At 44.9% G+C, this 26,877-nt stretch overlaps 1 protein-coding gene across 4 annotated transcripts in view; it reads right to left on the reverse strand.

Annotated features, from left to right (window-relative positions):
• Window positions 1-2,719: 2,719 nt before the first annotated feature.
• The window catches only part of LOC310877637 (filamin-A-interacting protein 1-like), a 35,951-nt gene continuing 11,793 nt past the window's right edge, over window positions 2,720-26,877 (reverse strand). Inside the window, exons 2-7 of one of the 4 annotated variants that reach the window (XM_083791584.1) lie at window positions 22,529-22,635; window positions 21,947-22,300; window positions 20,875-21,051; window positions 18,541-18,719; window positions 4,645-7,444; window positions 2,720-4,028 (exon numbers count right to left, since the gene is read on the reverse strand). In XM_083791584.1, coding sequence (XP_083647710.1) covers window positions 3,822-4,028; window positions 4,645-7,444; window positions 18,541-18,719; window positions 20,875-21,051; window positions 21,947-22,288 — 3,705 coding nt within the window. In that variant the 5' untranslated portion in view covers window positions 22,289-22,300; window positions 22,529-22,635 and the 3' untranslated portion in view covers window positions 2,720-3,821. Of the gene's footprint in view, window positions 4,029-4,205; window positions 4,446-4,644; window positions 7,445-18,540; window positions 18,720-19,815; window positions 19,831-20,874; window positions 21,052-21,946; window positions 22,301-22,528; window positions 22,636-26,877 lie in introns of those variants that run through there. The other 3 variants (XM_083791583.1, XM_083791585.1, XM_083791586.1) reach the window with 3 other exon arrangements.

Consider the following 26,877-nt stretch of genomic DNA (forward strand, 5'->3'; position numbering starts at 1 on the left):
TCGATCTATAAACTCACGATGCGACGCGTTGTGAGATTGGTTATTTAAAAAAAATCTTGAAGTAATGTTTAAAAATGTGGAATGTGGGGCACGGTGGCACAGTTGGTAGTGCTGTCGCCTCACAGCTAGAAGGTCCTGGGTTCGATTCCCGCTGGGGACGCTGTGGGCACTGGCGGCGTGTTCCCTCCTCCGCGTCATCAGTAGTACTGGGGTATGGGTACTGATTCAGTACCCATACCCGAGGCGGGGTTGGCGAAAGGGCCTTTCTGTGTGGAGTTTGCATGTTCTCCCTGAGTCCCCTAGGGTAGATACCCTCACAAAAACATGCCGTAATCCTGGTCTCTAAAACTACCTCCCCCTGGCCAGCCGGGGCGCCTGATGGAGGGGAAAGGAACTGGTCGGAATAACGTGTCCCTTCCACGCGCTATGTCCGGCCGGGGAAATTCCCCCCTGTCAGGTGAAAAGAAGCAGCTTGGACTCCTCATGCATAGAAGGGAGCATGAGGTCAGTCCGCTGCCCCCCCAGGTTGGCAGAGGAAGTGTAGCGCCCAGGATTACATTAGATAATTGGCACTGGGTGAAAAGAAAACTGGGTTACAAAATCGTGGGATAAAAAGTTAAGAATAAAAAAAAAAGTGGAATGTTTTGTTAGCTCTGGTCCATAGACCAGAGCTAATGTTTTTTAAACATTTTAACAACAAACATCTTGTATGGCCCCGGGGGGTGAGATGGGCGTCGGCAGACTAATATATATTAATTTGGGGGTCCTTGAATAAAAAATTTAACACTGGTTTAAATTGTAAACATTTAACATAGGAAACAAGTCCAAAAAACCGCGACCCGCAACTTTAGAGAAAAACAAGCCCTGTTAGGTCGCTTAAGGTGGAAAGCCTGGTGAGGCGCAGATAGATGGCAGGCTAGATGCGGCGAGGTAGGGTAAGGAAAGGAAAGGTACTATTGTTTACCCAGGGTAACTGGACTAAGCTCAATAACTTGTTTATAGCCAGGCCCTGCTCATAGAACATTTCATGGTAGGGGTTCAATGCCTTGTCCAAGGGCACTTCAAGTCGCTTATAATAAGCAGACATGGCAACACTGAATCTGACAGGAAGAAGGGAGATGAAGCAGGAAGTTTTCTCGACCAATGAGGTGCTGTTGCGTGACTGTGACTGTGACTGTGACTATGGTGACTGCAGAGTAATGTAGTAAGAGAGTGGTGACACGCTTTGATCTCGCCGCAAAGCGGGTGCCTATGGGCGATAGTTCCAAACATTGCTCCTATGGCTGGAACTATTCCATTGAGATAGAATGAGTACTTCCGCATTCCATTGTTACAATGAGAGTCAACGGGAGTGTCATTACTCTCTTACTAGATTACTTTGGTAACTGTGTTTCACTTTCTATTATATGCTTCACTCTTTAATGTTTTCTGTTTGTAATCCCCCCTGGCTCTGATGTTGTATTGTTGCATTAATAACTTTGTTGTTTGTGTTTGTCTGTCTTGTCTTGTTTTGCATTGTAATGTATTGTAGGCTATGTTTGTATTGTGTCTGTTATAAAGATTTGCTAAAACAAAAAAACAACTAAAATGTTAATGTTACAGGGAATCAATAGGGACACAGCCCTGACGCCAATCTATGCTTCATATGTGTGGAAATATCATCACAGAGAAACGTGATTACAAAAGGTAAATTAAATGTAGCTTTTACTCTCAGCTCTGAACTTCACAACGGCCCTGTGTTTAAAAAAGTCTGTGGACATGTCAAATGTCCTTGTAGTAGGCCTAGCCTCCTCAAATGACCACTGACAATGATAACGCCTTTAATTTCACTGTCCTCATATCACACAAATACCAAATATCTCCAAAATAAAATAAAATAATGGAAAAACTAATAATAATTACTGAGTGCATGGACAACATGCAATGAATATGTCCACGGACCACCAGTTGAAAACTAGTAGTTATATAGTAACTGTTTTAACAAGTAAACATCAACAACATCACTTATAGCACCATTATGTGCCTTTGATAATGATAACACAAATAACAAATAATATAACTGGGCTGCTCTAAATACTAATATTCTAATCATTTTTATCCCACGATTTTGCAACCCATTTTTTCATCTAATGTAATACTGGGCGCTACACTTCCTCTGCCAACCTGAGGGGGCAGCGGACTGACCTCATGCTTCCTTCTATGCATGAGGAGTCCAAGCTGCTTCTTTTCACCTGACAGGGTGGACGTAGCGCGTGGAAGGAATACGTTATTTCCGACCAGTTCCTTTCCCCTCCATCAGGCACCCCGGGTGGCCAGGGGGAGGTAGTTTTACAGACCAGGATTACTGCATGTTCTTTGTCAGGGTACCTACCCTAGGGGACATGGGGAGAACATGCAAACTCCACACAGAAAGGCCCTTTCGCCAACCTCGCCTCGGGTATATGGGCACTGATGACGCGGAGGAGGGAACACACCCACAGCTTCCCCAGTGGGAATCGAACCCAGGACCTATAGCTGTGAGGCTAAATGCTAATATTCTGAAGATCATCACCTGCATATGATGCTTTCTCAGTCAAACATCATGCAAAGACCTGCTACTACACACGCCATATATCTTTGATTAGATTTGTAATTCTTTACTTGATTCAATTCTATTTTTCCTCAATTCTACTAAACTTAGACAAAAAGTTCACTACTACTACTAATAACAACAACAACCATGGTACTGTTCTGTTCCTCTGTATAAACGGATGAAATATGAATAACTCGTCTGCTCAAGTGGAAACAATCATTTTCTTTCATCCAACACGAGCATCTTTGGTAGTTGTTGTTGCAAACAGCTTGTTAGTCAAATTGTTCTAATTGGTGGTTACAGGCAAGCATTCAGCTGTGTCGAGATAGCCGTGAGAACTTTGCTCATAGTCTCAAATACAAGATTATATGACCATCTGTTTTGATTTCATTTTCTGGCCACACAAATAATAGGTCAATACAAACTCTTATGGCTTAGCAAATTACTGTGAAATTAAACAGGCGGCCCCACAGAATACTGCCAACATTTATAGAGCTAGAGCACTCTTTCATCTTGTCTTTTCAGAAAACAAATCTCAAGCCAGTACAGTTTGGTGTTTCTTATTTGGCTTCTAACATTCTAAATAAATTGTCACAATCCCCTTTCAAAAGTAAATTTTATTTAAATTACTTTCCATTACAAAACCATGTACACAATAAAAACAACACATCGCTTGAAACATAAAACAAATACTTGGACTTCTGGTAAATTAAAGTCTTTAGAAAAGATGTCAACAAAAATTCATTACATGTGAGAGAGACACTCGCTAATGGAAGAAGCAGTTTGAGTATAGTCTGAAACACCCCACCACACGCGCACGCACGCACGCACGCACGCACACACACACACACACACACACACACACACACACACACACACACACACACACACACACACACACACACACACACACACACACACACACAGCAAATATGCTCAATGTCAGCTCTACATGATAGAAATGGATATGAAACTGACACGCATAAAAGACTGCAAAAATATAAAATATATTCCTGATTTCAAGTACAACAGCATTCCACTGTATTCTACGTCGTTAAGTGTTGCATTGTTGAAGGGAATTAGGACACAGAACATCCTTCTGGGTATCTTGGTTGTCCTCTTATCTACATCTATCTGTAAAACCACAATTACAAATCTATATGGCAGGTAGCTCATTGGTACTGTTTGTTTTAGCACCTCATACCCATTCAATGCCTTGGATAACACACTGTTTAATCCTCCGGGTCTATCAGCCTTTTCCTCCATTTTGAAAGCCACTGGTGTTTACTGCAGATTTCCTAACTTCTATTCTCATTGATTGAGTCTCTGCTCTCGCCTCGAACTTCACGCCACTGGAGATCCCCAGGGCTCCAAGCACGGTCTTCCCCGTCTTCAGGCTCTTGGACATTGGGATACGCGTCAGCCCTCCTCTGGGTGGCTGGGCCTCTTGCCCGGCCTATTAGAAAGCAAAGAGAGAGGGTTCCGTTATGAATGAAAGGAGATAGATTGCAGGAAACATGCAAGGTAAATCACTGGGAGAAAGGAAAAACATATTTCAGGTGGGTGGGGTTTCCTGAATTCAAAACAATATCACCAATCATAAGTATCATATGGAATGAGTTCTAAGAAAATGCAAATATTTATTCATTCCTTCATTCCAAGCTGAGCTGGTGAGTGCTGGTGAGTGAGCCAAGGTTTCAGTGCGGCGTGCCAGCAAGGGGGCGTCGAGCCCCATGTGGCTTTTTGTGAACGTAAACAGAGCACAGCAGCTATAAATGACGTTGATCGTAACATGGTGGCAGTTTGCCACGTCGTTACAGCTCCACTGTGCTCTGAGGTGTGTCTATGAAGCCATCTCTGTCACGCTATCCTTCTGTACCACAAAGAGCAGATCATAACGCCCCGCTGAACCCCCACCACAATGTTGCATCTTCTTCACCCAACAGTGCCAACACCGTTATGTAACAGTGGAGAGAGTGTAGCTGTGTAACACATACAAATGTACCTTATACAATACATCATGCAGGACCAGTATATGTTTGCGAAAAAACAATATTAACAAGAAAACTTACCATTGTTTGTGATGGTCTGGAAGGGGTTGATGTAACTGGCGTAATGGTAATACTGCTCATCACTTTGTTGGGAGAGGTTCTGGCAGTAGTAGTGGTGATCTGGCGAGGGGAACGCAAAACGGTCCCTGTGGATAAGGTCATCTCCTTGCAGTCTGTTCCAGCAGTGAGAGGCCTGACCACCATCTTCGGTGCTGCGCTGTTGCCTAGGTGAATGTGGATCTTGTTGTCCTCCGTGGTGGTAATGACGTTGGCATTGACCTGGCACTTCCGGATGGGAACCGGGACCATCTGTTTCTCAGGAGTGACCTTGAACACGGCCCGGCCCATGGTCATCTCCTGGGGTTCTGGGGAGGCAGAGGCGTCAGGCACTATAGATGTGCTGACTGTCATTATGGAAATCGGGGACAAGGGCCTTCCTGAAGCTGAGGATGAAGTTCGACTGCTCTCTGGGGACTTGGCCCTGGATATCGTTGTGATGGTGACAGGTGACTTGGCTCTCTCTGGGCCCCGTGGTCCAGTGGTGTTTCTGCCTCTCTGGATAGCTGCAGTGTGTGTGGGAATGATTGTAATTTTGGGCTTAGGCTGGGCCGGGTTGGGGCTAAGTGGAGCAGAGCTGGAGAAGAAGTCTTCAGGAGTCTGGCTGCTGATCTCGAGTGTGGCTGTGCTGTTCTGGTGGTTGGGAGTCACTCTTATATGCACGGGATGCCCTTGCTTTTGGGACACCATCAGCTCAGTGGGCAAAGCCATCCCGTTAATGTGCAACGGCTTTTCCAGGTTATTCCCCTGAGGGGCATTTTCCTTTTTCCTCATCCAGGGAATCCAGGACTTTTTCATGCCTAAATCATGGCCAGGACAGCGCTCAAGACCACTGGTCTTCTCGGCTGGCTTCTTCAGGCATTTCTGCCGGAGATTACTCATGATGTGATTCTCTTCCTGGACAGACTTCCTGATGAACACAGCTGGGGTGTCCTCTTCTGCTGTTCCATTCGGAACCTCTGTCTGCACTCCAGTAGATGTCATGGCAATGTCTACCATCCTCCTCCCATTCAAGCTGGGCCGCAGCGCTCGGCTCTGTCTCTTGGTCACCTCAAGCTCTTTGGTGAGGTGGAAAACCTCAAAGCCCATGTTCTTGGCCTTCTCCTCCTCTTCCAAGAACCTTTGCTGCAGCAATGTGTAATCCACCTGGAGCTGAGACAGCTGATCCTCTTTGTGCATCAGCTCATGGATCTTCTCCTTCAGTGCCACAACGTCAGACTGTAGGTCTCTGGTTTTGGCCTCCTCTTTTTTGCAGAGCTGCTGGAGGTCCTCCTCCCGGCTCTCCTCCTCTCCTTTCTCGATCGCTTTGTTCCGTGCGATCTGGCTCCGCATTTCCTCCACCTGCTGTGAAAGAATGTTCGCCTTGTCTTGCTCTGTCATGAACTTTTTCTCCAAGAGGTCATACTGATCCTCTGTCTTGATCAGGTCTCCCTCTACCACCTCGAGCTGCTTGAGGCGGTTCTTCAGTCGCTCAATTTCGAAGGTCAGTTCCTTTACTTTATTATCTTCTCTCTTGCCAACATCAATTGCTTTATCCATTTCACACTTTACTATGTGCTTTGTGGATAGTTTTTCTGCTTGCTCCAGACTTTCCAAGGTCTTTTTCATCTGGCTGACCTTGGAATTCAGGTCCTTGTTTTTATCCATTTCATAAAACAGCTTGGTGTTTATCTCCCCCTTTTCTATTGTTAGAGTCCCCACTTTGGTTTCCATCTCTGACTTTAACTTCAGATATTTTTTGCTTTCTTCTATCAATCTCTCAGTGACCTCCATGACCTTGCCCTCCTCTTCTTGGACCCTCTTGCTCAAGTCCTCTTTTTTCCGCTCCTCTGACTTCATTCTCTCCATGAGATTCTTTCTCTCATCCATCAAAGCGACAGTCAGTGACTTGAGCTTACTCAGGTCGTCCTTGAGGCTTAACTCTGACTTCTCTAATCTCAACTCGGAGGATTCGAGCTCTTTCATCCTGATCCTGAGTGCCACAAGTTCATCTGAGAGTTCTTTGGTCAGGCCCCTCTCTCTGTCCAGAGCAGTGTGCAACTGGGTGCACTCTGCCTTGCTGGTGTTGAATGCTTCCTCAAGCTTCTCCAGCTCCATCATTCTCTTCTGGAGCTTCTCCACCTCCAGCCTGAGGTCTTTGCTCTTACTGTCCTCCTCCTGCAGTCTCTTCCTCAACTCCTTACACTGGTGTTCAGTCTTGGTGATCTCCTCGTCCTTGCCCTCCATCTCGAGCACTCGTTTCCGGAGGTTTTCCAACTCGGCAATTAAGTTGGAATTTCCGCACTCCCCATTGCTGATCTTCTCCCTCAGCTCCTGCAGCTCCTCCTCTGACTTCTTCAAGGCCCGGTTGCTTTCCTCCAGCTCATCCACCCTGTGCGACAGTCCAGAGATCTTAGTGTTAAGCTGGCGGCTGTGGGACTCCTGGTTGGCCAGCTTGGCGCTCATCTCCTCGTGCTGCTGGGCGAACTTGGCCGTCTTCTCCTTGAGTTCGGTGTCCAGGCTCAGTACCCTCTGAGCGTCCTCTTGAGAACGCCCACTGGCCTCGTTCAGCGCCTGCTCGCGCTGCTGCAGCTGCTGGCCGAGTTCTTGGACACGCTGGCTCTGCTTGTCGATCTGCTCCAGGTGGAGTTGGCGCTCGTCCACCAGCATCAGGGCGAAGGACTTCAGCTTGACCAGCTCCTCTCGCACCTTGGCCAGTCGTTTGTTGTGCTCCTTCTCCTTACGCACCTGGTAGGCCTTCTCGTTCTCGAGTAACTTCTTCAGTCTGGAAAGGTTAAAGGAGAGCATAAGGTGGTATATTAGTTTGGCATTTCAAACGCTGAATATCTGTGGTTTTTGTCAAATATCTTTTGCATTTTAACATGGGCTGTTGTTTGCATTCATCATTTATTCATAAATAAAAATTCAGAGTAATCATTTCAGTGTTGTACCAGTGTTAATTCTTTCAGCATATTTTGATTTAGTCTTAGTCTTTTGAATAACACACTATTTAATCTTAGTCCTTCAGAAATGTCTTAGTCTAGTCTAGTCAAAAACCTTAGTCTTTTAGTCTTAGTCAACAAAATGAACACTGAGTTGTACAAATAGTCACCAATTATATAATGATTTATATAAATGTGGGCTACCACAAATCGTGATGTTATTAACACATTTGAAATATGTATATATGTATATGTATGCATGCGAGTAACATAACACCATGTCAAACTTGGGTAGTGAAAATAAGTGAAATCAACTAGATTTTCAACTATAACCTGAACCGACAGTACACTCTTTTGTAAACAATTGAGAGGATAACTGGTAGGATATTTTAGGATCACATACTGTAAGTTGCAATGATCTACACAACTGCCAAACTGTTTCTATTCTTACTGGACTAGAGACTGAGTACAGGAACTTTAACTGAAGCCCACACATAATCTCTCTCTCTCTCTCTCTCTCTCTCTCTCTCTAGCTTCTTTCTATGCTGCTCATGTCCATTCTCATCCCAGTTGCCAACAAATTACATGCAAAGCGAATGCAAAACTGCACCATCTCTCTGTGCACTATAAGTAAAGGACTAATAGAATGGTCAACCAGCACATTTTTGCAATGCAAAATAAACCAAATATTTCATGGACAGCATCTCTGCGAGGCAATTATGCAACTGCATCCAACAACAACAAAAGAAAAGCTAAAATTACCTCCATTCAAAACAAAGCTACTGTCCTGGATATGTGGAAACAATCTTAAAGTTACAATCACAACTTACCCACTTAGGGATGACCTATACGCAGCTCATGAACATTAGCCCTTACAGAATCCACTGAAAGTACACAAAAGCTGACAGGGGGCCCCCCCTGTATCCAGTATCCACTGCACCGTCACATTCCAATATGTCATCTGGACAGTGAAAGGTGACTAAATAGAGAGGAGCACAATCGACCAACCGGACTCAAAGATAATGATGTCACTTAGCCCATAGAGATGTTGTGTGTGAATGTGAGACAGAGAGAGAGGGAGAGAGCGTGTGTGTGTGTGTGTGTGTGTACGTATGCTCGTGCGTGTGCGTGCGGCTGTAGTTTGGACTGTGTGAAGGGGGTGGAACCCATGGTCAAAGGGAGGGCGTTCAACAAGACTCCTCCCAAAATGTGTGCTTTTTCATGTTTTACTAAGACTCAGCAGGGGGGGGGGGGGGGGGGGGGAACAAACCTGAAAGTTTAAAACCACCAGAAAGAAAGTTGCATTTCCATTCTTCTCACAACATCATGAAGACCTATGTATATGCTCAGTAAAATCCTCATTGTTATGAGGAACAAATGTAACCAAATGGACCTGTACTGCATATTAACTGCTCTGGGAAAAATCTAAAAAATAGATGAAGTCCAGTATTGTTTTCTGAAAAGACAGGAAATTACCTCCTCAGACAGGAAGCTATATAATCTCACTGGTGTATGAGAAAGGACAGTAAGCGTGTCTACTAAAGTTCCACCCTGGGGGGAGGTGTGTGTCTCTGTGTGTGTGTGTGTGTGTGTGTGTGTGTGTGTGTGTGTGTGTGTGTGTGTGTGTGTTTGTGCGTGCGTGCGTGTGATCGTGTGTGCGTGCGTGCATGCATGTGTGCGTGTCTTGAGTGTGTGTGTGTGCGTGCGTTGCATGCGTGAGTGTATATGTACTGTAATGACAAATCCAGATAAGGATGAGCCAGGTTGAACTCCCCGGAGACAGACTGGGAAGGAATTCAAGGAACCCTGACAATATGTTTATGAGGTGCAGAGAGAAAAATGTTGCATGGTGTATAGATACAGTACATGTACAGCATAAACCGTAACATGGAGTGAAAAGAAAAAGCTCTCTGAGCTCACACAGTATTATGGAAAAGGTTGGACACGAGAATGATGGGGTTTCACCTAAATTATTCCCTTCGTGATCACAAGGATGCGTTCAGTTGGAGTTTCTAAATGTAGATTCACAGTTTATGAACGATGATAAAAACCACATTGATTACCACGTGTACTTTGTTGCCAAGTGGGATTTGGTTGCAGAACGCAGCACCTGATATTCATACTTCGAATTGGCAGAAGACACTGTGAGACCTTAGCAATTGGCACTCTAAAATTACATCCACGCAAAGGTCAGAGTGATGATGTCAGGACTACTTGGTGCCAATGGTCAAAGCCACGCAAGCCGATGTGGTTATTACATCCTGACCTTCAGGTTTAAGACAAGGCTTGGTCCAGAGTGTATGAGGACACTAAAAGACAGAGGAGTGGCGGTGTCCTCAGAGATATCTACTGTAGACTAAGTTGCAGTTATTAGGCTAATCCGAGTTAGTCTCTTGTTGGATGGATGGACAATAAGCATAGTAGTGCCGTGAGATCACATTAACCACATGACCCCAAGTGTACCTATTCTGGGGGAGAAGATTCTGAGGAAATAGCTGATGTACAAGTTCACAACACATCGCAATGCGATGCTTTGAGGGCTTGTATATTGGCCATTTTCATAAAAAATACATGGAAGGGTCATATTATAGAACCATGGGGGACTTCAGTCAATGAAGTGTTTAAGTGGTAAAACTTAAAATTCAAGCTATAGGAGTGATTCCTTATGCATCATATGTGAAAGCTATAGGAGTGATCAGTGAAAGGTATAGGCTATGTTCCACTTTAGCATACGTTTAGCATACATTCAATAAAAGGAAGATGATCACTCAAGGTTTCCAGTATTACAGCCTACTAAAATATATGCATTATGAAAGCATGTTTTCCAAAGCCCATACACAGGTGCAATCCATAGGCCGATACCCTCTAAAAATAATAATAAAATACTTTCATCGTGGTGGAAAAACATTTCACTCATCCAATGTTTCCTGGGGAATTTGCGGGGAGGCGCTGCAGCGTGTCTATGTCGGGAGGCTGAGGACTGATGCAGACATGACCTGCCAAAATCCTGTCAAAACAACCTGTTATGCACTAATGGCTGCTCTTGACAGAGAGAAACCATTAAGTGCTCTGCAGCCACAGTAATGGCACACAGCGCATGAGATTGATTTACTGTTAAAAGAAAGAAATCAGACGCAAAGTAGCGTATTTCTTCACATAATTTGTTTCTACAATGTGCAGTTTTTGATCAAAATGAATCAATTCAGAAAATGACGTTATTTTATCTATAAATGATTTAATAATATATTAAAATGTATTTCTTCAAGTGCGTGTGGAATGTGGAAGCTAAAGGCTTCAAGATGAGATTGGAATATGTAATGTAATCTCACTGTACATCATGTGTACATCTGCAGCAGTGGTATTCAGATGTTTTCAGCCTGGCTCTGAAAGTCTACGTGTGTGGGTCTGTGCGTGCGCGTGTGTGTATGTGCATGTGCGTGTGTGCGAGTGTGTGTGTGTGTGTGTGTGTGTGTGTGTGTGCGTGCGTGTGTGGTTGATGTGTTCCTCACTTCAAAGTCGCAGCTGGTAAATGCAGGGCTGATTTTACTAACTATATGTGCTGCTGGGTAGCTTAACATACAGTATAATAACACAACACAATGTAACATTTAAATCGGCAAAGCTAAATCTGCAAAGTAACTAAAGCTGCCAAACAATTGCAGTTGAGTAGAATGTACAATATTTGCCTCTGGGAAGTAGAAGAGTATAGAATAATGCATCTACAAATGGAAATACTCAAGTAAAGTGAAAAATACATAAAAACTAGAAAAAGTGCCCTTCTGGGCACAGGTCTCCACCAGGATAGGAATGTAGGACATTGCAGCTTGCCTTCATCTGGTGGTTGGATAAAAGGGCAACAAAAGTAAATTAGAGGTAAAAACACTTTTCGGCCAGTTATAGCGCCACCTTGAGGCTGAGTTGAAATTGTTCATGTGGCATTTCTTCCTCGGCCTAGTGGGAATGTGCGTGCACAATTTCACGGAAATCACGCGATGTGTTCATGATTTGCAGCATTTTGTTTGAAACTGAGCACTCCTGTGAACTTTTGAAGCCAATCTTAACCAATCAGGATGGAGTCTGAGAAATCTGAAAGACCCGTTTCGTTGAATGGCTCTAGAGAGACTGTGTACCAATTTGCACGATGTTTGGACAAAATCTGTAGGTGTACTGTGCAAAAACTTGTTTTGCACAAAGCGGCCTCCTGGTGGCGCTATAACAGGCCGTTCTGGAAATTTTGGGGCAGAGGTTCATCGTTGGCATCCAGGGAGTGTGTGTGCAAAATTTGGCATCGACCAGGTTAACGGTGGCCGAGATTAGCTGCTCACGGACACACGGACGGACGGACACACACACACACGGACGGACGGACGGACGGACGGAGTGCAAAACATACTCTCCCCCCATGCCTTCGGCCTGGTGGAGACAATTAGGTATTTTGTATATGCGGCTATAGGCACAACTTTATAGGCCATCCATGGAACAACCTCCAGGAATGGTAGATATTTCATCCATTAATCATTGCACATATCTCCATGCCAGCCAAACACTATCACCTCTTGACAAATTGCCCTGCCCTCTAAGAGTGTGAATCGCTAATGGCCACAACTAGCCTAAGTAAAAACATCTTCCTTGGTGCCTGTTATTCACATTCCTGCACAAGTCTGGCACAAGATGTCTTGTTGTGCCCCCGCGCACGCGCACACGCGCACGCGCACGCACACGCACACGCACACGCACACGCACACGCGCACACACACACACACACACACACACACACACACACACACACACACACACACACACACACACACACACACACTCTCTTCTTCACTCTCTCAAGTAGTTATCTGATGGATGAGAATGAGATGTTCCCACCTCGCTTTGACCAAAATGTGAGTGTCAAGCCGTCAACACAGTGGCTTGCCAGACATGACAGACATGGGGGGTGTGTGTGTGTGTGTGTGTGTGCGCGTGCTAAAGTATGTGAAATGTGGGTGTGTACTTGTACTTGTATTAGTCATTCATTCAACCACCTGCTCATCCATCCATCCATCTCTCCCATACAGTGTGGTCCAAATGTATCCATGTAATGTAATCCCTCGTCCAGGCACTCTCTGGGAGACTTTGACAGTTTTGTGGGAACCTCCAACACATCCCCTACATCTGCCATCAAAACCTGGCCAGTTTCGGTGGTGACACCAGTGGATGGGAATGTGGGCTCTGTCGGTGCTGACTGCTGAGGCAGCGCTAACTAGCAGAACACATGTGTCCCTCTCCCTTTCGCTCTCCCTGTGGGGTGACAGAGGGCGGCCTGAACACGCGCCAGCGAGCCGACACACTGGAAACTACCTGGCAAGCGGGACGGAGGTCACCTCTGGAGTGCATTTGATCCATTCACCTGCTTACCACGCAGCCTATTGCAGTGCTTCTCAAAGTGGGGTCGGGGGACCCCGAGCAGGATCCTTGAGGGCATTCCAGGGGGTCCCAAAATGAGTTAATATAGCATAAAAATCTTTTTAACCCTATTTTGTACTTTGGCCATTCGACCGAATTTGCGTCAAACTCATTGTGAACTCACAATTAAACTATTTAACACCACAAATCTATATAGGGGTCCCTGGCACCAAATCTTTTCAAATGGTGGTCCACATATACTCTATCTCAATTGGGGGTCCTTGACATGAGGACCACTGGCATATAGGATCAAATACAGAGAAGAGCAGACCAGCGGGGGAATGAGAGAAGAGAAGAGTAGTGCTGATAGTTCTCTTCAGTGTGCTTTGATCAACAGTAGAGTTCAAGAAGCATAACTGCGTATTAAGCCTATTTGGTACTGCACGTAAAAGCTTACGTTTCATGTTCTACTGGGGATTTAAAATCAGGACTTCCCATGTAGGATACTGAATGCTATTTTTAAATGGCCAAAATGTATATTGGGCTGAAGTGGGTAATGTAGGCCTATGTTTTGTAATAATAATCCAAATCTACAAAGTAACAAAAGCTATCAAATAAATGTAGTGGAGGAAAAGTACCAAATTTGGATCTGAGATGTAGTGGAGTAGAGGTAAAAGTATTGGATATTGGAAATATTCAAGTAAAAATACCTCAAAACTGTACTTAGGTACTGTACTTAAGTAAATGTACTTTCCACTACTGTCTACCACTCTCACAAAGTGGAATCCTGTGCTCATGAGCGTCGGGCAGTACTACTTGTCAACCAATAGGTGTTCTAACTCGCTGTTTCCCAAACAGTAGTTCGGTTTATTTTTTACAAAAATGTTTAGATTGTCATTATCGTGAGAACGATGGCTTCCATTTTCCCATTGCAACTTTTCAGGACTAGAAAGCCTGCAGTTTCTATTAGCTTGTATTCCCCATCGATGATGTGAGGTTTCTGGACTGCCCACAGCCCTCCTATGAGACACAGACCGAGTAGAAAAAAATGGCGCCATTCTTTCATGATTATTAGTGAGGACCTATTATATGAAGATAGGTTGAAAAGTGGTGAAGTGGTCCTTTAAGCCTGCAAATGTGCACAGCTTTTCTGTTTTATCAGGTACATCAAAGAGAAATCATCGCTTCTGTCTTTTCACAAGCTTAGCGGTGTCTATCACCTTCCTCTCACACTCATCCGTATGTGAATCTTGTCCTGGCCTAAACACTTTCTAGGGTCAGACACTGACCCTGAGGAATGTCAGTCAAGCAGCAGAATCCATGCTGAGCAAAGTTCAGGTTCGTTCATTTTAATGAATGCAACCAGCCAGGGCTTTCACCTACTGGGTAGCACGCATATCAAAAACACCTGCAGCCTGGCATGCTTGTCTTATGTCTTGTGTGCTATCACAACTTTACCGACCTTGCTATAGACATACTGTATCGCACAAATTCTCAACCTGTGGGCCGCGGTGGTATTTAAAGTGGGACCCCAAATAATTGGCAAAACACCACTATTTTATTTTCAATGATAAAATAACACCATACTATAAGGCATTAGACATTAAACCTGTTTATAGGAGGGGCTAGTGCCCCTCAAAAGCCTGAGGAGGACAGGAGTTTCTGAATGGAGGCGGAGGCATCGGTTCTAGGCTTCTCTGGTACGTCTGTCAGACTCCTTGAGTGATAGGCAGGGCTTTGTGACATGTTTTTTCTTGGGGGTTTTGCGTGACGTTCACATGCCGTGCTTAGCATAACATCTGTGCTTCATGGGCACAAACATATGCTGCGTACCGTACCTACCTATAGAGCTTACATAAGTGTTTTTTTCATCTGCAAATAACTTGCAGATGAGGTCAAAATGCTGTATTATGAGGTATTTCAATACTGCATGAAGCACAGTTGTAAAGCATGTGTGTACATGTGTGTCACATTCAGGTAGGTAAATTAGTTTAGTTCAATGGTTCCCAGCTCTTTTGGCCAGTGCTACCCTATTCTGTAGCTAGGTTCCGTAAGCCCCCTCACACCCTCAAGAGCCCCTCAAGAGCCCCCTTTCAAAAATATTACTTCCAGCGTCCTCCAATGCACGCCCCACCGCCGCCGGGGGCCGCCCCCGCTGAGAAACACTATAGTTAAAACAAAACAACACACTATATTTATTTTTTTTCATTTCGTGAAATCGCTATGAATAGGAATACTGCGTCAGTTCCATTGATCCAAGCCAGAACACAATTGATTGACTGACCATTAAAATAAACATGCCCTGAAAATGCATGCTCACCCGTCTGGCCCACCCATCTGACCACACGGCAGCCAAATGGGCTGCAATCTAATGACTGGCTGGTTTATTCTGTACAAATGTAACCAAATGGGCCGTTCACTTCCAAGTCCCTTTGGTATACACATATTAAATTGTACACATCTGTACAGTCCATCTCTTAACTTTACTGTAAACCTGTAAAGCATGGACCCTGTATCCTAGCCCCCTGATAGTGGCAAAACGGTTAGTTAGAACTGCCTGCCCTGTTCCGTGTTCCATGTGAACGCTGAAAGGAGAGAAGGCTGAGGGATAGTGTGTGTCCATCGGGTCAATCCAGTAATGCACCGTTTGAAGTTTTCGACAGTTTATGAAATGCAGCTGGGACTGTAGTACCTGCGTGGCCCCCAGTCTGCTCTGCAGATGACTGGCCATATAAATTACACGCACACACGCACACACGCACGGGCGCACACACGGGCGCGCGTGCGGACGCGCACACACACACACACACACACACACACACACACACACACACACACACACGCACACAGTATACATACTGTAAACCCATCTGTTATCCTTCTCAGAGCTTTTGGATGACCACTATATCCATTTATACAACAGCTCGGCCAATAAATGTTTTAGAATCTGTTTAGGAGAAAGGGCAGCAATATGGTAACAAAGCAAATCCCTGAAAACCTTCCTCCATGAGTCTAACCTTGGGGCTACTATCACAAAATACATAAAATAACAACAACAACAACAACAACAATAATAATAATAATAATAATAATAATAATAATAATAATAATAAATTGAAAACACCATCTCCCATCATGCACCTGTAACCCAACATGCATTTCCTTCCGGAGCAGTCGAGTGTGTTCGGCTGCACATGCAGGCGAAATGGGGCAAAGACAATACATACTAGGGCAGAAATGGTAGGGAGCAATGTCAATAGCACTGCACAACGCTGATAATCTACAGAGTAAAGAAGAGTAAAGAAAGAAAACCTAAATAAATACGATTTAGCCTATAGTGACATTTCCAAAATTAGGACACCAGGCTTTTCAACCGTATCTTCATATAATGGGCCCTCAATGCTCATTATGAGATGGTAACATTGCTCGGTGTCTCAGAGGTGGACTGTGGACAGGTCAGAAACCCACATACGATACGGATGACACCATTGGTAAGGAAATAACTGGAAATAGCTGGAAAGTTAGCAGGCTGAAATATAAGCCACTGTCCTTGCATCAAGAAAACTGTTTGAAATCTTTGTTTGGAATCACCACAGATGATGTAATCGGTAGCACGCACATTTTTAAGAACTGTCTGAGACACAGAGCATGAAGACCGTAATGGCACCATCCCAGTGAGCATTAGTGAGGGCTAATATATGGAGATGATGTTGATAAAATAAAACATGAAAGCAAAATGGTCAATGTAACCCAAACCCCTCGTCACTCGTCACGGTTTCCTACGGTGATCCCATAGTGAGACACAAAGGAAAGTTGAAAAAGAACAGAAGAATACCGGAGCATTTTAAATGCTGGATCTTTTCTTGTCAAATATTAATTGACTGGCCAACATATCTTTCTCTCTTTTATGTACTGTACACAAACAAGAAGATAGGCTTGCATGGCACCCTGGAGGTGTTGATGATGGTGAACCGAAACGCATCAGCGCTGGAAGGGGGGTGCGGAGGGTGCTCCAGCACCCCCTGCTGGTGGAGAGGAGAATTTCTTGACATGTCTATCAGAGCGTGCTGAATGCAGAATGCACAGCGAGTGAGTTGACAGATAGACACAACATGACGAGACAGCAAAAACCTATTGTAGTTATACTTTCACCTGCACCAGGTTTAAAGAAATCTAACCCAAACAACAACACAATATGAGTCACATACTGTTATTATGATTAACTCGGTTAACTAGGTCCTAAATAAGTAATTATTAGGCCAATTATACCCGAATAAGACCCGAATTGTTTTTCCCTCCCACCCTTCAGCTCCCCCTGGTATAAATACCTTCCAGCGCCCCTGCCGAAACGTCCACTCTCTGTGTCAAAAGACTATATTTTTGCATCCAAAGGGCCTCAATGTTCATCTGTCAGTGTTCACGCCTATATTTTTGTTTGTGGACTTTCATGCTTGCCTCTCACACCCGTCTTCAACCCTAGTAAGCCTTGAGTTTAGAGCATGAATCCTTTTTTTGAGGGGCGCTAGCCCTTCCAATGCCTGGCTTTTGAAATGACATCATATGGCAGCGAAGTCTATGGACCTTTAATGTTTGTTTAGGGCACTGACGGGACGACGTGAGACGTCATGTGGCCAATATAAAAAAAAATCTTGTGAGTGATTTTATTGTTTTATACAATAATAACACACTGCATTCATGTCTTGTAACATATATAGTGGCAGTGATTCTGCAATGAATGAAAGTGACACTGCCAGACTGCGCAGGCTTCTAAAAGTCATCCTTCCATCCTTTACAGGTGCCCCTCACTTCACGTGTGAATGCCACTCCAAGTCACTCTTGGTCAGATTCTTTGTAAAACATAGCATACATGAGATCAGCAAAACGTAGTGTAAACATAGGTGGCCAAATGAGGTCAGAGAGTGTGTGTGTGGCCGGGGTTCTGCGAAGCAGCATTGTTGCGAGGTCATCGACAGGTCAAACACACACACACACACACACACACACACACACACACACTGAACAGCTGAACGCTTTCATCTCCGTGAGAGTAGTTTAATTAAGTGGGCCACTCCAACACATGCAATGCACACGTGCACACACAGTGGCAGGCTTGTTCTTCATGAGACCTTCTACACAAGATCCTCGTTGTTAAAAGTGATATGTTTTTTGTTAAAATAAGCATTAACGTAGATCTATATTCCCATAGTAATCATTGCTATAGAGTGTCTCTCCTCTGCCCAGCTATTTAGTCAATTTAAAACACATTTCCAGGTCAGGAATCAGGATACTCATTTCATCCAGTGGTTCTCAAGGTGGGGTCCAGGGAGTCTCGTTCCTTGAGGTTGAGTTATGGGGGTCCTTGAAACTAAAAACCTTTTTAAAAACCACTCTCAAACGGGACACAAAATGAGCAGCCAAAATTGCTCTTCCCAGATTCAGTCCCTAATACTTTTTTCACCTCTCTCCTTCAAACTCCCAAAAGATCCTCACCTTTCTGTCTCTTTTCCTTCCTACCTACCTCCCCTCTGTCCCCCCTTATCCTCACCTCTCTCTGTCCTGCTCCAGGAGGTTGGTGAAGTCGTCGCTCTTGTTCATGTAGTCGGCGTGCTTGTGCTTCTCGCTGTGCAGCTCGTTGACCGTGTGTCTGTGGCACTTCTCGGCCAGCAGCAGCTGGCCCAGCATGCGCCGGTACGTCTCCTTGTGCTGCTCCTGTAGACGCTCCAGCTGTGAGGAGGCACGCACACGCACACACACACACACACACACACACACACACACACACACACACACGTTTGTATTATCCCGAGGCAGATTCTACAAAATGTTTTCAGCCAGGCACTCCCAAAATTGTAAATGTATTTGGCCGTGGACCCCCCCCATCTGAAAATGTTTTGTGCCAGAGACCCCCAGAAGGGAAGATTTATATACCAGGCTCAGGCTATACCTTTGCTCAGTTCAGAATGTGGAAGTTTGGTAGTAGAATTAAGATTTTAGTTTAGAGTTTATGTGTCACTTCACTGTGTTTGTGGTTTATATCCCAATAATGATGACACTGCACATTATCCCGCATATTACAAGGCTACTTACGAGCACAAATCAACAATTTGACACAGATTATTGATTCAAAAGGGTTTTATTAGCTAAAATGTTTAAACACTTCTATAGCAACGTAAACAGAGGCTGAACAGCAGTCTGTGATTGAGAACAGCTGTCTGCTATGCAGAAATAATGGACTGCAGCATTGCCGTGAATCGAGCATTCAGCAAAGCAGTGCGATAATAGCTGATACTTTGAATTATCGCAGGCCTTTAGCTGCACTGGCATATCAGTGAAGCCTGAAACGTCGACTTTTTCTAAAGCTTTATTGACAGGCACAGTGTGGAGAGACAGGAAACATTGAGAGAGAGTGGGGCGAAGCGCCTGGCAGCAAATGATCCTTTTGAAAATAGAAGATCTACAAGGTTACAATGCGTCGCAACACAACATTGTAAGCTTGTAGATCTGCTATTTTCAAATGATTTTTATACATTTGAAAAGGTGAAATGAAATTCTGCATAATGAGTCATTTTACTTTTGGTACTTGAAGTACATTTTGATGCCAACACTTTTGTACTTTTACCCAAGTACATTTTGAATTCCGGACTTTTACTTGTAACAAAGTATTTCTATATTACAGTATTGATACTTTTACTTATAAGTAAAACAATTGAATATTTTTTCCCACCACGGCATGCATGATGTCATCCAGCTTGTCATCACATCACATCACACCACCAAAAGTAGACTTTTTTTCAGCTTCTTGGGAAAATCGCATACTGACCTCGGCCATAGGCCTGTGGTAGACACCTTAAGGATTCACACATAGATACTGACCTCGGCCATAGGCCTGTGGTAGACGCCTTAAAGATTCACATATAGATACTGACCTCGGCCATAGGCCTGTGGTAGACACCTTAAGGATTCACACTAGATACTGACCTCGGCCATAGGCCTGTGGTAGACACCTTAAGGATTCACACATAGATACTGACCTCGGCCATAGGCCTGTGGTAGACACCTTAAGGATTCACACATAGATACTGACCTCGGCCATAGGCCTGTGGTAGACACCTTAAGGATTCACATATAGATACTGACCTCGGCCATAGGCCTGTGGTAGACGCCTTAAAGATTCACACATAGATACTGACCTCGGCCATAGGCCTGTGGTAGACGCCTTAAGGATTCACACATAGATACTGACCTCGGCCATAGGCCTGTGGTAGACACCTTAAGGATTAACACATAGATACTGACCTCGGCCATAGGCCTGTGGTAGACGCCTTAAGGATTAACACATAGATACTGACCTCGGCCATAGGCCTGTGGTAGACGCCTTAAGGATTCACACATAGATACTGACCTCGGCCATAGGCCTGTGGTAGACGCCTTAAGGATTCACACATAGATACTGACCTCGGCCATAGGCCTGTGGTAGACACCTTAAGGATTCACACATAGATACTGACCTCGGCCATAGGCCTGTGGTAGACGCCTTAAGGATTAACACATAGATACTGACCTCGGCCATAGGCCTGTGGTAGACACCTTAAGGATTAACACATAGATACTGACCTCGGCCATAGGCCTGTGGTAGACACCTTAAGGATTCACACATAGATACTGACCTCGGCCATAGGCCTGTGGTAGACACCTTAAGGATTAACACATAGATACTGACCTCGGCCATAGGCCTGTGGTAGACGCCTTAAGGATTCACACATAGATACTGACCTCGGCCATAGGCCTGTGGTAGACACCTTAAGGATTCACACATAGATACTGACCTCGGCCATAGGCCTGTGGTAGACACCTTAAGGATTCACACATAGATACTGACCTCGGCCATAGGCCTGTGGTAGACGCCGTGTGGGCTTGGCTTCACGCCAGCCAGCTGGCTGTCCCTCTGCAGGGCCTGGAGGGCAGAACCCGCGGCTGCCGAGCCGTAGCGCGACTCCAACATCTCTGCAGAGGACGTCTTCTTGGAGTCCAGAACATGGATGACGTCGTCTCTGGCCTGAACCCAGGCGCGCGCACGTACGCGCACGCACACACACGCACACGCACACGCACACACACACACACACACACACACACACACACACACACACACACAAACACACACACACGCTGTTAAATATGTTCACCACAGGAAACGAGGAGGAGGAAAGATTTACAGTACGTTTCTCTGACCATGGAGGCAATAAGGTCTTCGGTAATCAATCCCAAATGTAAAATGACATAATCGGTTCATATGTCAACATGCTTTGTTAGGACAACTCTTTTTATTCATATATTTATCAAGGTTCCTCTTGCTACTGAGCTTTACATAATCATAATCATGAAACATATCAGAACCTCATAAAAAACCATTCGTTTTTCTGCAGTGCATGTCAAAACCCCCTTCAACCACAAGATGGCACAATAGTGCAGTAAGAAGACACAGCAGCACAATGAAGGGAACAATAGTTTGACCTTTCATTGGTTTCTGACACAGAAACTGGGGACCCCCGAAGTGCTTTGGCCAGGTTCCTTGAGGGGAGACCTAACAGGTCTGTAAGTCAGAGTGTACAGATGTCAAACAGAATCAGGGTGCTGCTATTGTGCTTGTTGGCTCTCTGGAAACACTCTGCTACACCAGTGGGTCTCAAAGTGTCCTTGAGTGGGTTCCAAATGGGCCCGTACCAGTGTGTAACTCAGACTGCACACACACCATTTGTACACTCTCAGATTTATGGGGGTCCTTGAAATAAAAAAAAGTTTCAGAACCAGTACTGCACACTAAATGAAACAGAGCCTTGCCCTTAATAGTATCACCGGTACACCGATGTAGAGAAGCGGCCCAGAAGTAGGAAGAGTTATTCTGTGTGCATAAGAGCCCATTACGCGTGACTAGTGCCATATGAGCTCACCTGAACTTCTCCTTCCATGATGCCCAGCAGTTTGAGCAGGTCTTCCTTGGTTAGGTCCATGATGCCTGTTGTTCTTTGCTCCCCATCAGGCTGCCCGTGCAGAGAGGAGTCCTCCTCCTTCCCTCTGTTGGAGATCAGAGAGGAGTCCTTCTCTCGGTCCGAGATCACCTCGGCCTCCGGCCTCTCCTCCCCGGCCTCCTCCTGCTGACCTTTGGCCTTCTTGCGGTTCTTCATGGGCGACAGGCCCACTTCCTGCTCCTGTTTTCCGTGGTTGTCGCCCTGGGGGACGACGCAAAGCACCCCGTTCGCCGGGCTCTCCATGCTGCTGCTTTTAGATCGCATTGTCGTCTGTACCTGCAACACCACCGGAAAGGCAATAAAGGACCAGAGAAGTTTAGCTACATCGCAGCCAGGTCTAAAAGCATTTTGATACAATGGATACAATACAGTGGTGCAGGTACAACAAATAGGCTTCATGTGAACCACTTTAAAAGCCCCATTTTTCGACTTGGGACCAATGTCTCGCCGTACCGGGAGAAATAGCAGATCCACAAGCTAGCTTGTAGATCTGCTATTACTTACTTAGGCCCGTCGCTCCCAGTGGAGCATAGGCCATCTACGACTCTTCTCCATCCAACACGGTTTTGGGCTGTCCTTTCTGCCTCCCGTCAGCTGATCTGCTATATGCGCTATTAGAAAACACACACGTTTTGATTTTGAAACATGTATAATTTTACCTAAATGACAGGTTGGAAGGGGTTAAAGAAGAAGTAGAAGTAGGAGAAGTAGGAGGAGGAGAAGAAGAAGAAGAAGAAGAAGAAGAAACAACTAATCTGACATTTCGTGTTGTGTAAAATAAATAGTTGGGAACTGTTCCCAGACCGGGGGTGGTGCAGCGAGGAAGAGTTTTGAAACTTGGACCAATGTCGTGTCACTGGCTGACATTGATGACAACTTCTTCATAACTTTGGCACCACTTTGCAGTGGTGGAAAAAGTATTTTTTTTTTACTTAAGTAAAAGTGCCAATACATATGTATAGCTGCAATATAAATAGCTGATCTACAAGCTCACCATGCGTTGCATCGCGACACATTGTGAGCTTGTAGATCAGCTATTTTCAAATGGCCGAAATATATATAGGGCTGAAGTGGTTAGTGTATGTTTTGTAATAATAATCAAAATCTACAAAGTAACTAAAGTTTTCAAATAAATGTATAGTACGTAAAAGTACAATATTTGTCTCTGAAATGTAGTGGAGTAGAAGTAAAAGTACTGGAAATTGGAAAGTACAAATACCAAACTTTCCACCACTACCATGTTGTGCTCCCCTCCATGGCAGTCTTTTCCCACAGTGTGCATTGCATTTCATTTCATTTGAAAGCGTGTCCTCTGAAGCCTCGTCTTCTTACTGGATGTGTTTCATGTCATACTTATGGTCACTATGTGTACTATGTGCACGGTCAGGTCAGCCAGGTTCAAGCCAGGCTTTTTCACTTAAGCACCTCTCAGAGGTGCTTAAGTGAATGCATGTCATCCAGTCTTGCTCTACCACCTACTGTGACCATCTGAACTATAGCATAAAATGCCACAAAGAAGTGTGTGTGTGTGTGTGTGTGTGTGTGTGTGTGTGTGTGTGTGTGTGTGTGTGTGTGTGTGTGTGTGTGTGAGAGAGAGAGACCGGTAATAAGCAACACAAGCACTGTTTGCAGCAGACTGTATAGGAACCATTTACAGAGGAATCTCATGACTTTGACCACGAACAGGCTACACCAATTTTCATATCCCCACTGCCCCTCCACCACTTTTCTACACACTACACACACACACACACACACACACACACAGTGAGATCATTACCGGGTAGTAAGGTTGGCCATAAGGCCACATCTACACAGTATCATCTGATAATATCCAGCAAGCACAATCAGGACAGCAATGGTGTGCGAGTGTTCGATTATACGCAGATGCTTTCCTTCCTATCTCATGCTGGGTGTCGACTGTCTGGGAGCAGTCTGGCACCAGTTTGTGGCACCTCTGGATGCTTTGGTCCTTTTTGCAATTTTGTTTGCCGCGTGATGTCCAAGAGAAATGCAACCTTTCCTACATTCCTACAAAAACAATCCAGTAATTTCATGAAGAGATCGAAGATGAATTGGATTTGTTTAAGAAGTAGTGAAAATAGCCGCTCTACAAGGTACAAGTGAGCTCCAATTTCTTACTTTCTCTTTCGGGCCTCGAGCTAAAAACCGCTGATCTCTAGACCCTAAGAATAAATACATAGATGGAAGCCTGTATTCTTAATCTCACTGTTCTCCTCACACAGCATTTGGTGCTCCGCTCACACAGTATGAATCCTGAGTGTTCCTTTAACTCCGAGACTCAGAGAGTATTTAAATGTAACCAAATGGACCGGTAAAGGGTCACTCTCGGAGTGACAGAGAGGGTTAAACAAACATTGAGGATTGAAACACTAGGTACTTAATGGTCACACAATCACAGTTGTAGTAGGTCATCGGCGAGTTGCTCAAGTGTGTTTGTGTGTGTGTGTGTGTGTGTGTGCGTGCATGCGTGCGTGTGCACATGTGTGCGTTCCCAGTAGTACTTAAGGCTTCTCTCCTCGCCCTTGTAAGCTGTTTTTTGATTAATAGCCCAACAACAGCTCAGGGACACGGAGCAAGTGTTCTACATTGTGATTGGTTGCAGCCATATGACATCAGCGGGGCCCTTTAATTACAAACAGATAAAATATCCCCTCCACACCTCCCCGGTGATGTCATATAAGACCCCCGACACCCCTGACTCACACACTGAGACATCCTGAAGGAGCTCGCCGGATTATGAAATGCATTTCTCTCTTCAAAACACATGGACAATATGTCTGCACACACACACGCCACGCACCACGGCACATGCGTTATATAATAGACACTCACACACGCACACATACTGACACACACGCGCGAGCGCGTACACACACACACACACACACACACACACACACACACACACACACACACACACACACACACACACACACACACACACACACACACACACACACACACACACACACACACACACACACACACACACACACACACACACACACACACACACACACACACAGCGGTGCATACGTACTGTACTGTACTGTGCTCTGCTGCGTACTGCCTCTGTGTGTGTGTCGTGCTCAGACATATGGACATGCATGCACGTACAGGAGCGGTTGGCACCGCTCAAAAATATATCTCAAAATTGTACTTAGAGCAGTATATATTCAATTATCTTTGAGGGCTCTACTGTTACAGTTACGGTTACAGTTTAGGCATTTAGCAGACACTTATGCAGAGTCACTTATACATACGAATCAGAGTAGGCTAAGCATGTACCCTATAGTCAACAGACGGAAGGGTCATTTAAGTACAGTGCAAAGACAATAATATAGTGCTTCAAACTAACTAGGATTTAAGGGAAATAAACCCTTGATATTAATAACTACCTGAAGCATTGAAACCTGGATATTCTGTCCTGTGTGAACTAAACATCACAGGCCGGGGACACAATGTTTACGGTCTACGTAGAAGAGTATAAGGTGCAGGTCTTCAGCAGCCACTCAGTCCATTTGGAGCCCAAAAGGTTTATATTTTTTCCCCTGCAATGGTGGGTCTGTCGAGCTCAGACTCCAGTGATTTCCAATGACGCTTGAAACCGATCTCTTTGAATTCCACTCATTTCCAGGAAAACAGACGTAGGTATGCATGTGAAGGCAGGAGATAACAGGAACAGAAAGACCACACTAAGTTCCCCGTCGTCTCACTTTATCTTGGCTGCCTTTATCTTTAGTTCATTGGGTTTACAATGCATTGACTCCAGCTCGGTGGGGTTCTTCTGGACTATAGTGGGCTTCAGCCGCCCTGACCTTTTTACTGTCCAACACTGTTACAACAGCTCCACATTGCTCATGCCACCGTCCCATTCAAACAGTGCCAAAGCCTCTGCATGGCAGAGAAGTCGTGCGCTGGAGAGCGGCACTGGTGGGGGCATGAACGGAGGCACAACGGGGGCACGCGGGTGACGAAAGATGCACAGTACTGTACGTGACTGGTCAAGCAGATCAAGTGCCCTCAGCGAGTTAGACGTTGGAGGTCTATTTATAGTTTCTGGTTTGATGCCATTCGACTGGACTATTATGCCACTCAGCAGAATGCCTGTGTGTGGGTGAGTGCCAGTGATTACAACAGGCAACCTAACTGTATCCAGGTGCAGTGAAAGGAATTGGGGGGGGGGGGGGGGATTTAATAAAAAGACGTTTTAAACCCGATCCTTCAAATGTGTTCAAGCTTAGGCCAAACGGATCAGAGAGCATTCATCTCCCACATCTCACATCTATGCGATTGTATACAGAGTTGCTCCGTTTTTCATTGATTATATCATGTCACTTTAACCGTGCACATGGAACTGTGATTTCATATACCTGGTGCTATTCATATGCTGGACGTTTTCCCCCCTGCACACGAAGCCTTTCAGCCATCCATATACTGTATCCATTGCAAATGTTTAATCATGTACTGTACTGTAGGATGTGTACTGGCCTGTCACATTTACCTTCCTGTTCATTTCCGCTCTAATCTCTATTCTTGTGCAATGTTGAAAGTCTGCAGGAAAAGAAAAAGTAATCATCATGACTGTAACAATAAAGTGTGTAAAGTACCTCAGCAACCTAAATAGCTTAGTTGTTCACACACCATATAGACGATATGCGTGACATCATCATACCCGGAAAAGGTTATGCGGGAATGCCTACTGAGTGGCAAAAAACTACTTTCTGGCCTTGACAGCCCATGCATCCAAACAAAAAGTCCTATCTGATTGAATTAAACAACGTTAAACTCACGTTGCCACTCACTGGCATGTGCATACCCTCTATTGC

The sequence above is a fragment of the Protomyctophum parallelum genome, assembly GCF_964188405.1.
Source record: "Protomyctophum parallelum genome assembly, chromosome: 20".
In the NCBI taxonomy this organism is placed as follows: domain Eukaryota; kingdom Metazoa; phylum Chordata; class Actinopteri; order Myctophiformes; family Myctophidae; genus Protomyctophum; species Protomyctophum parallelum.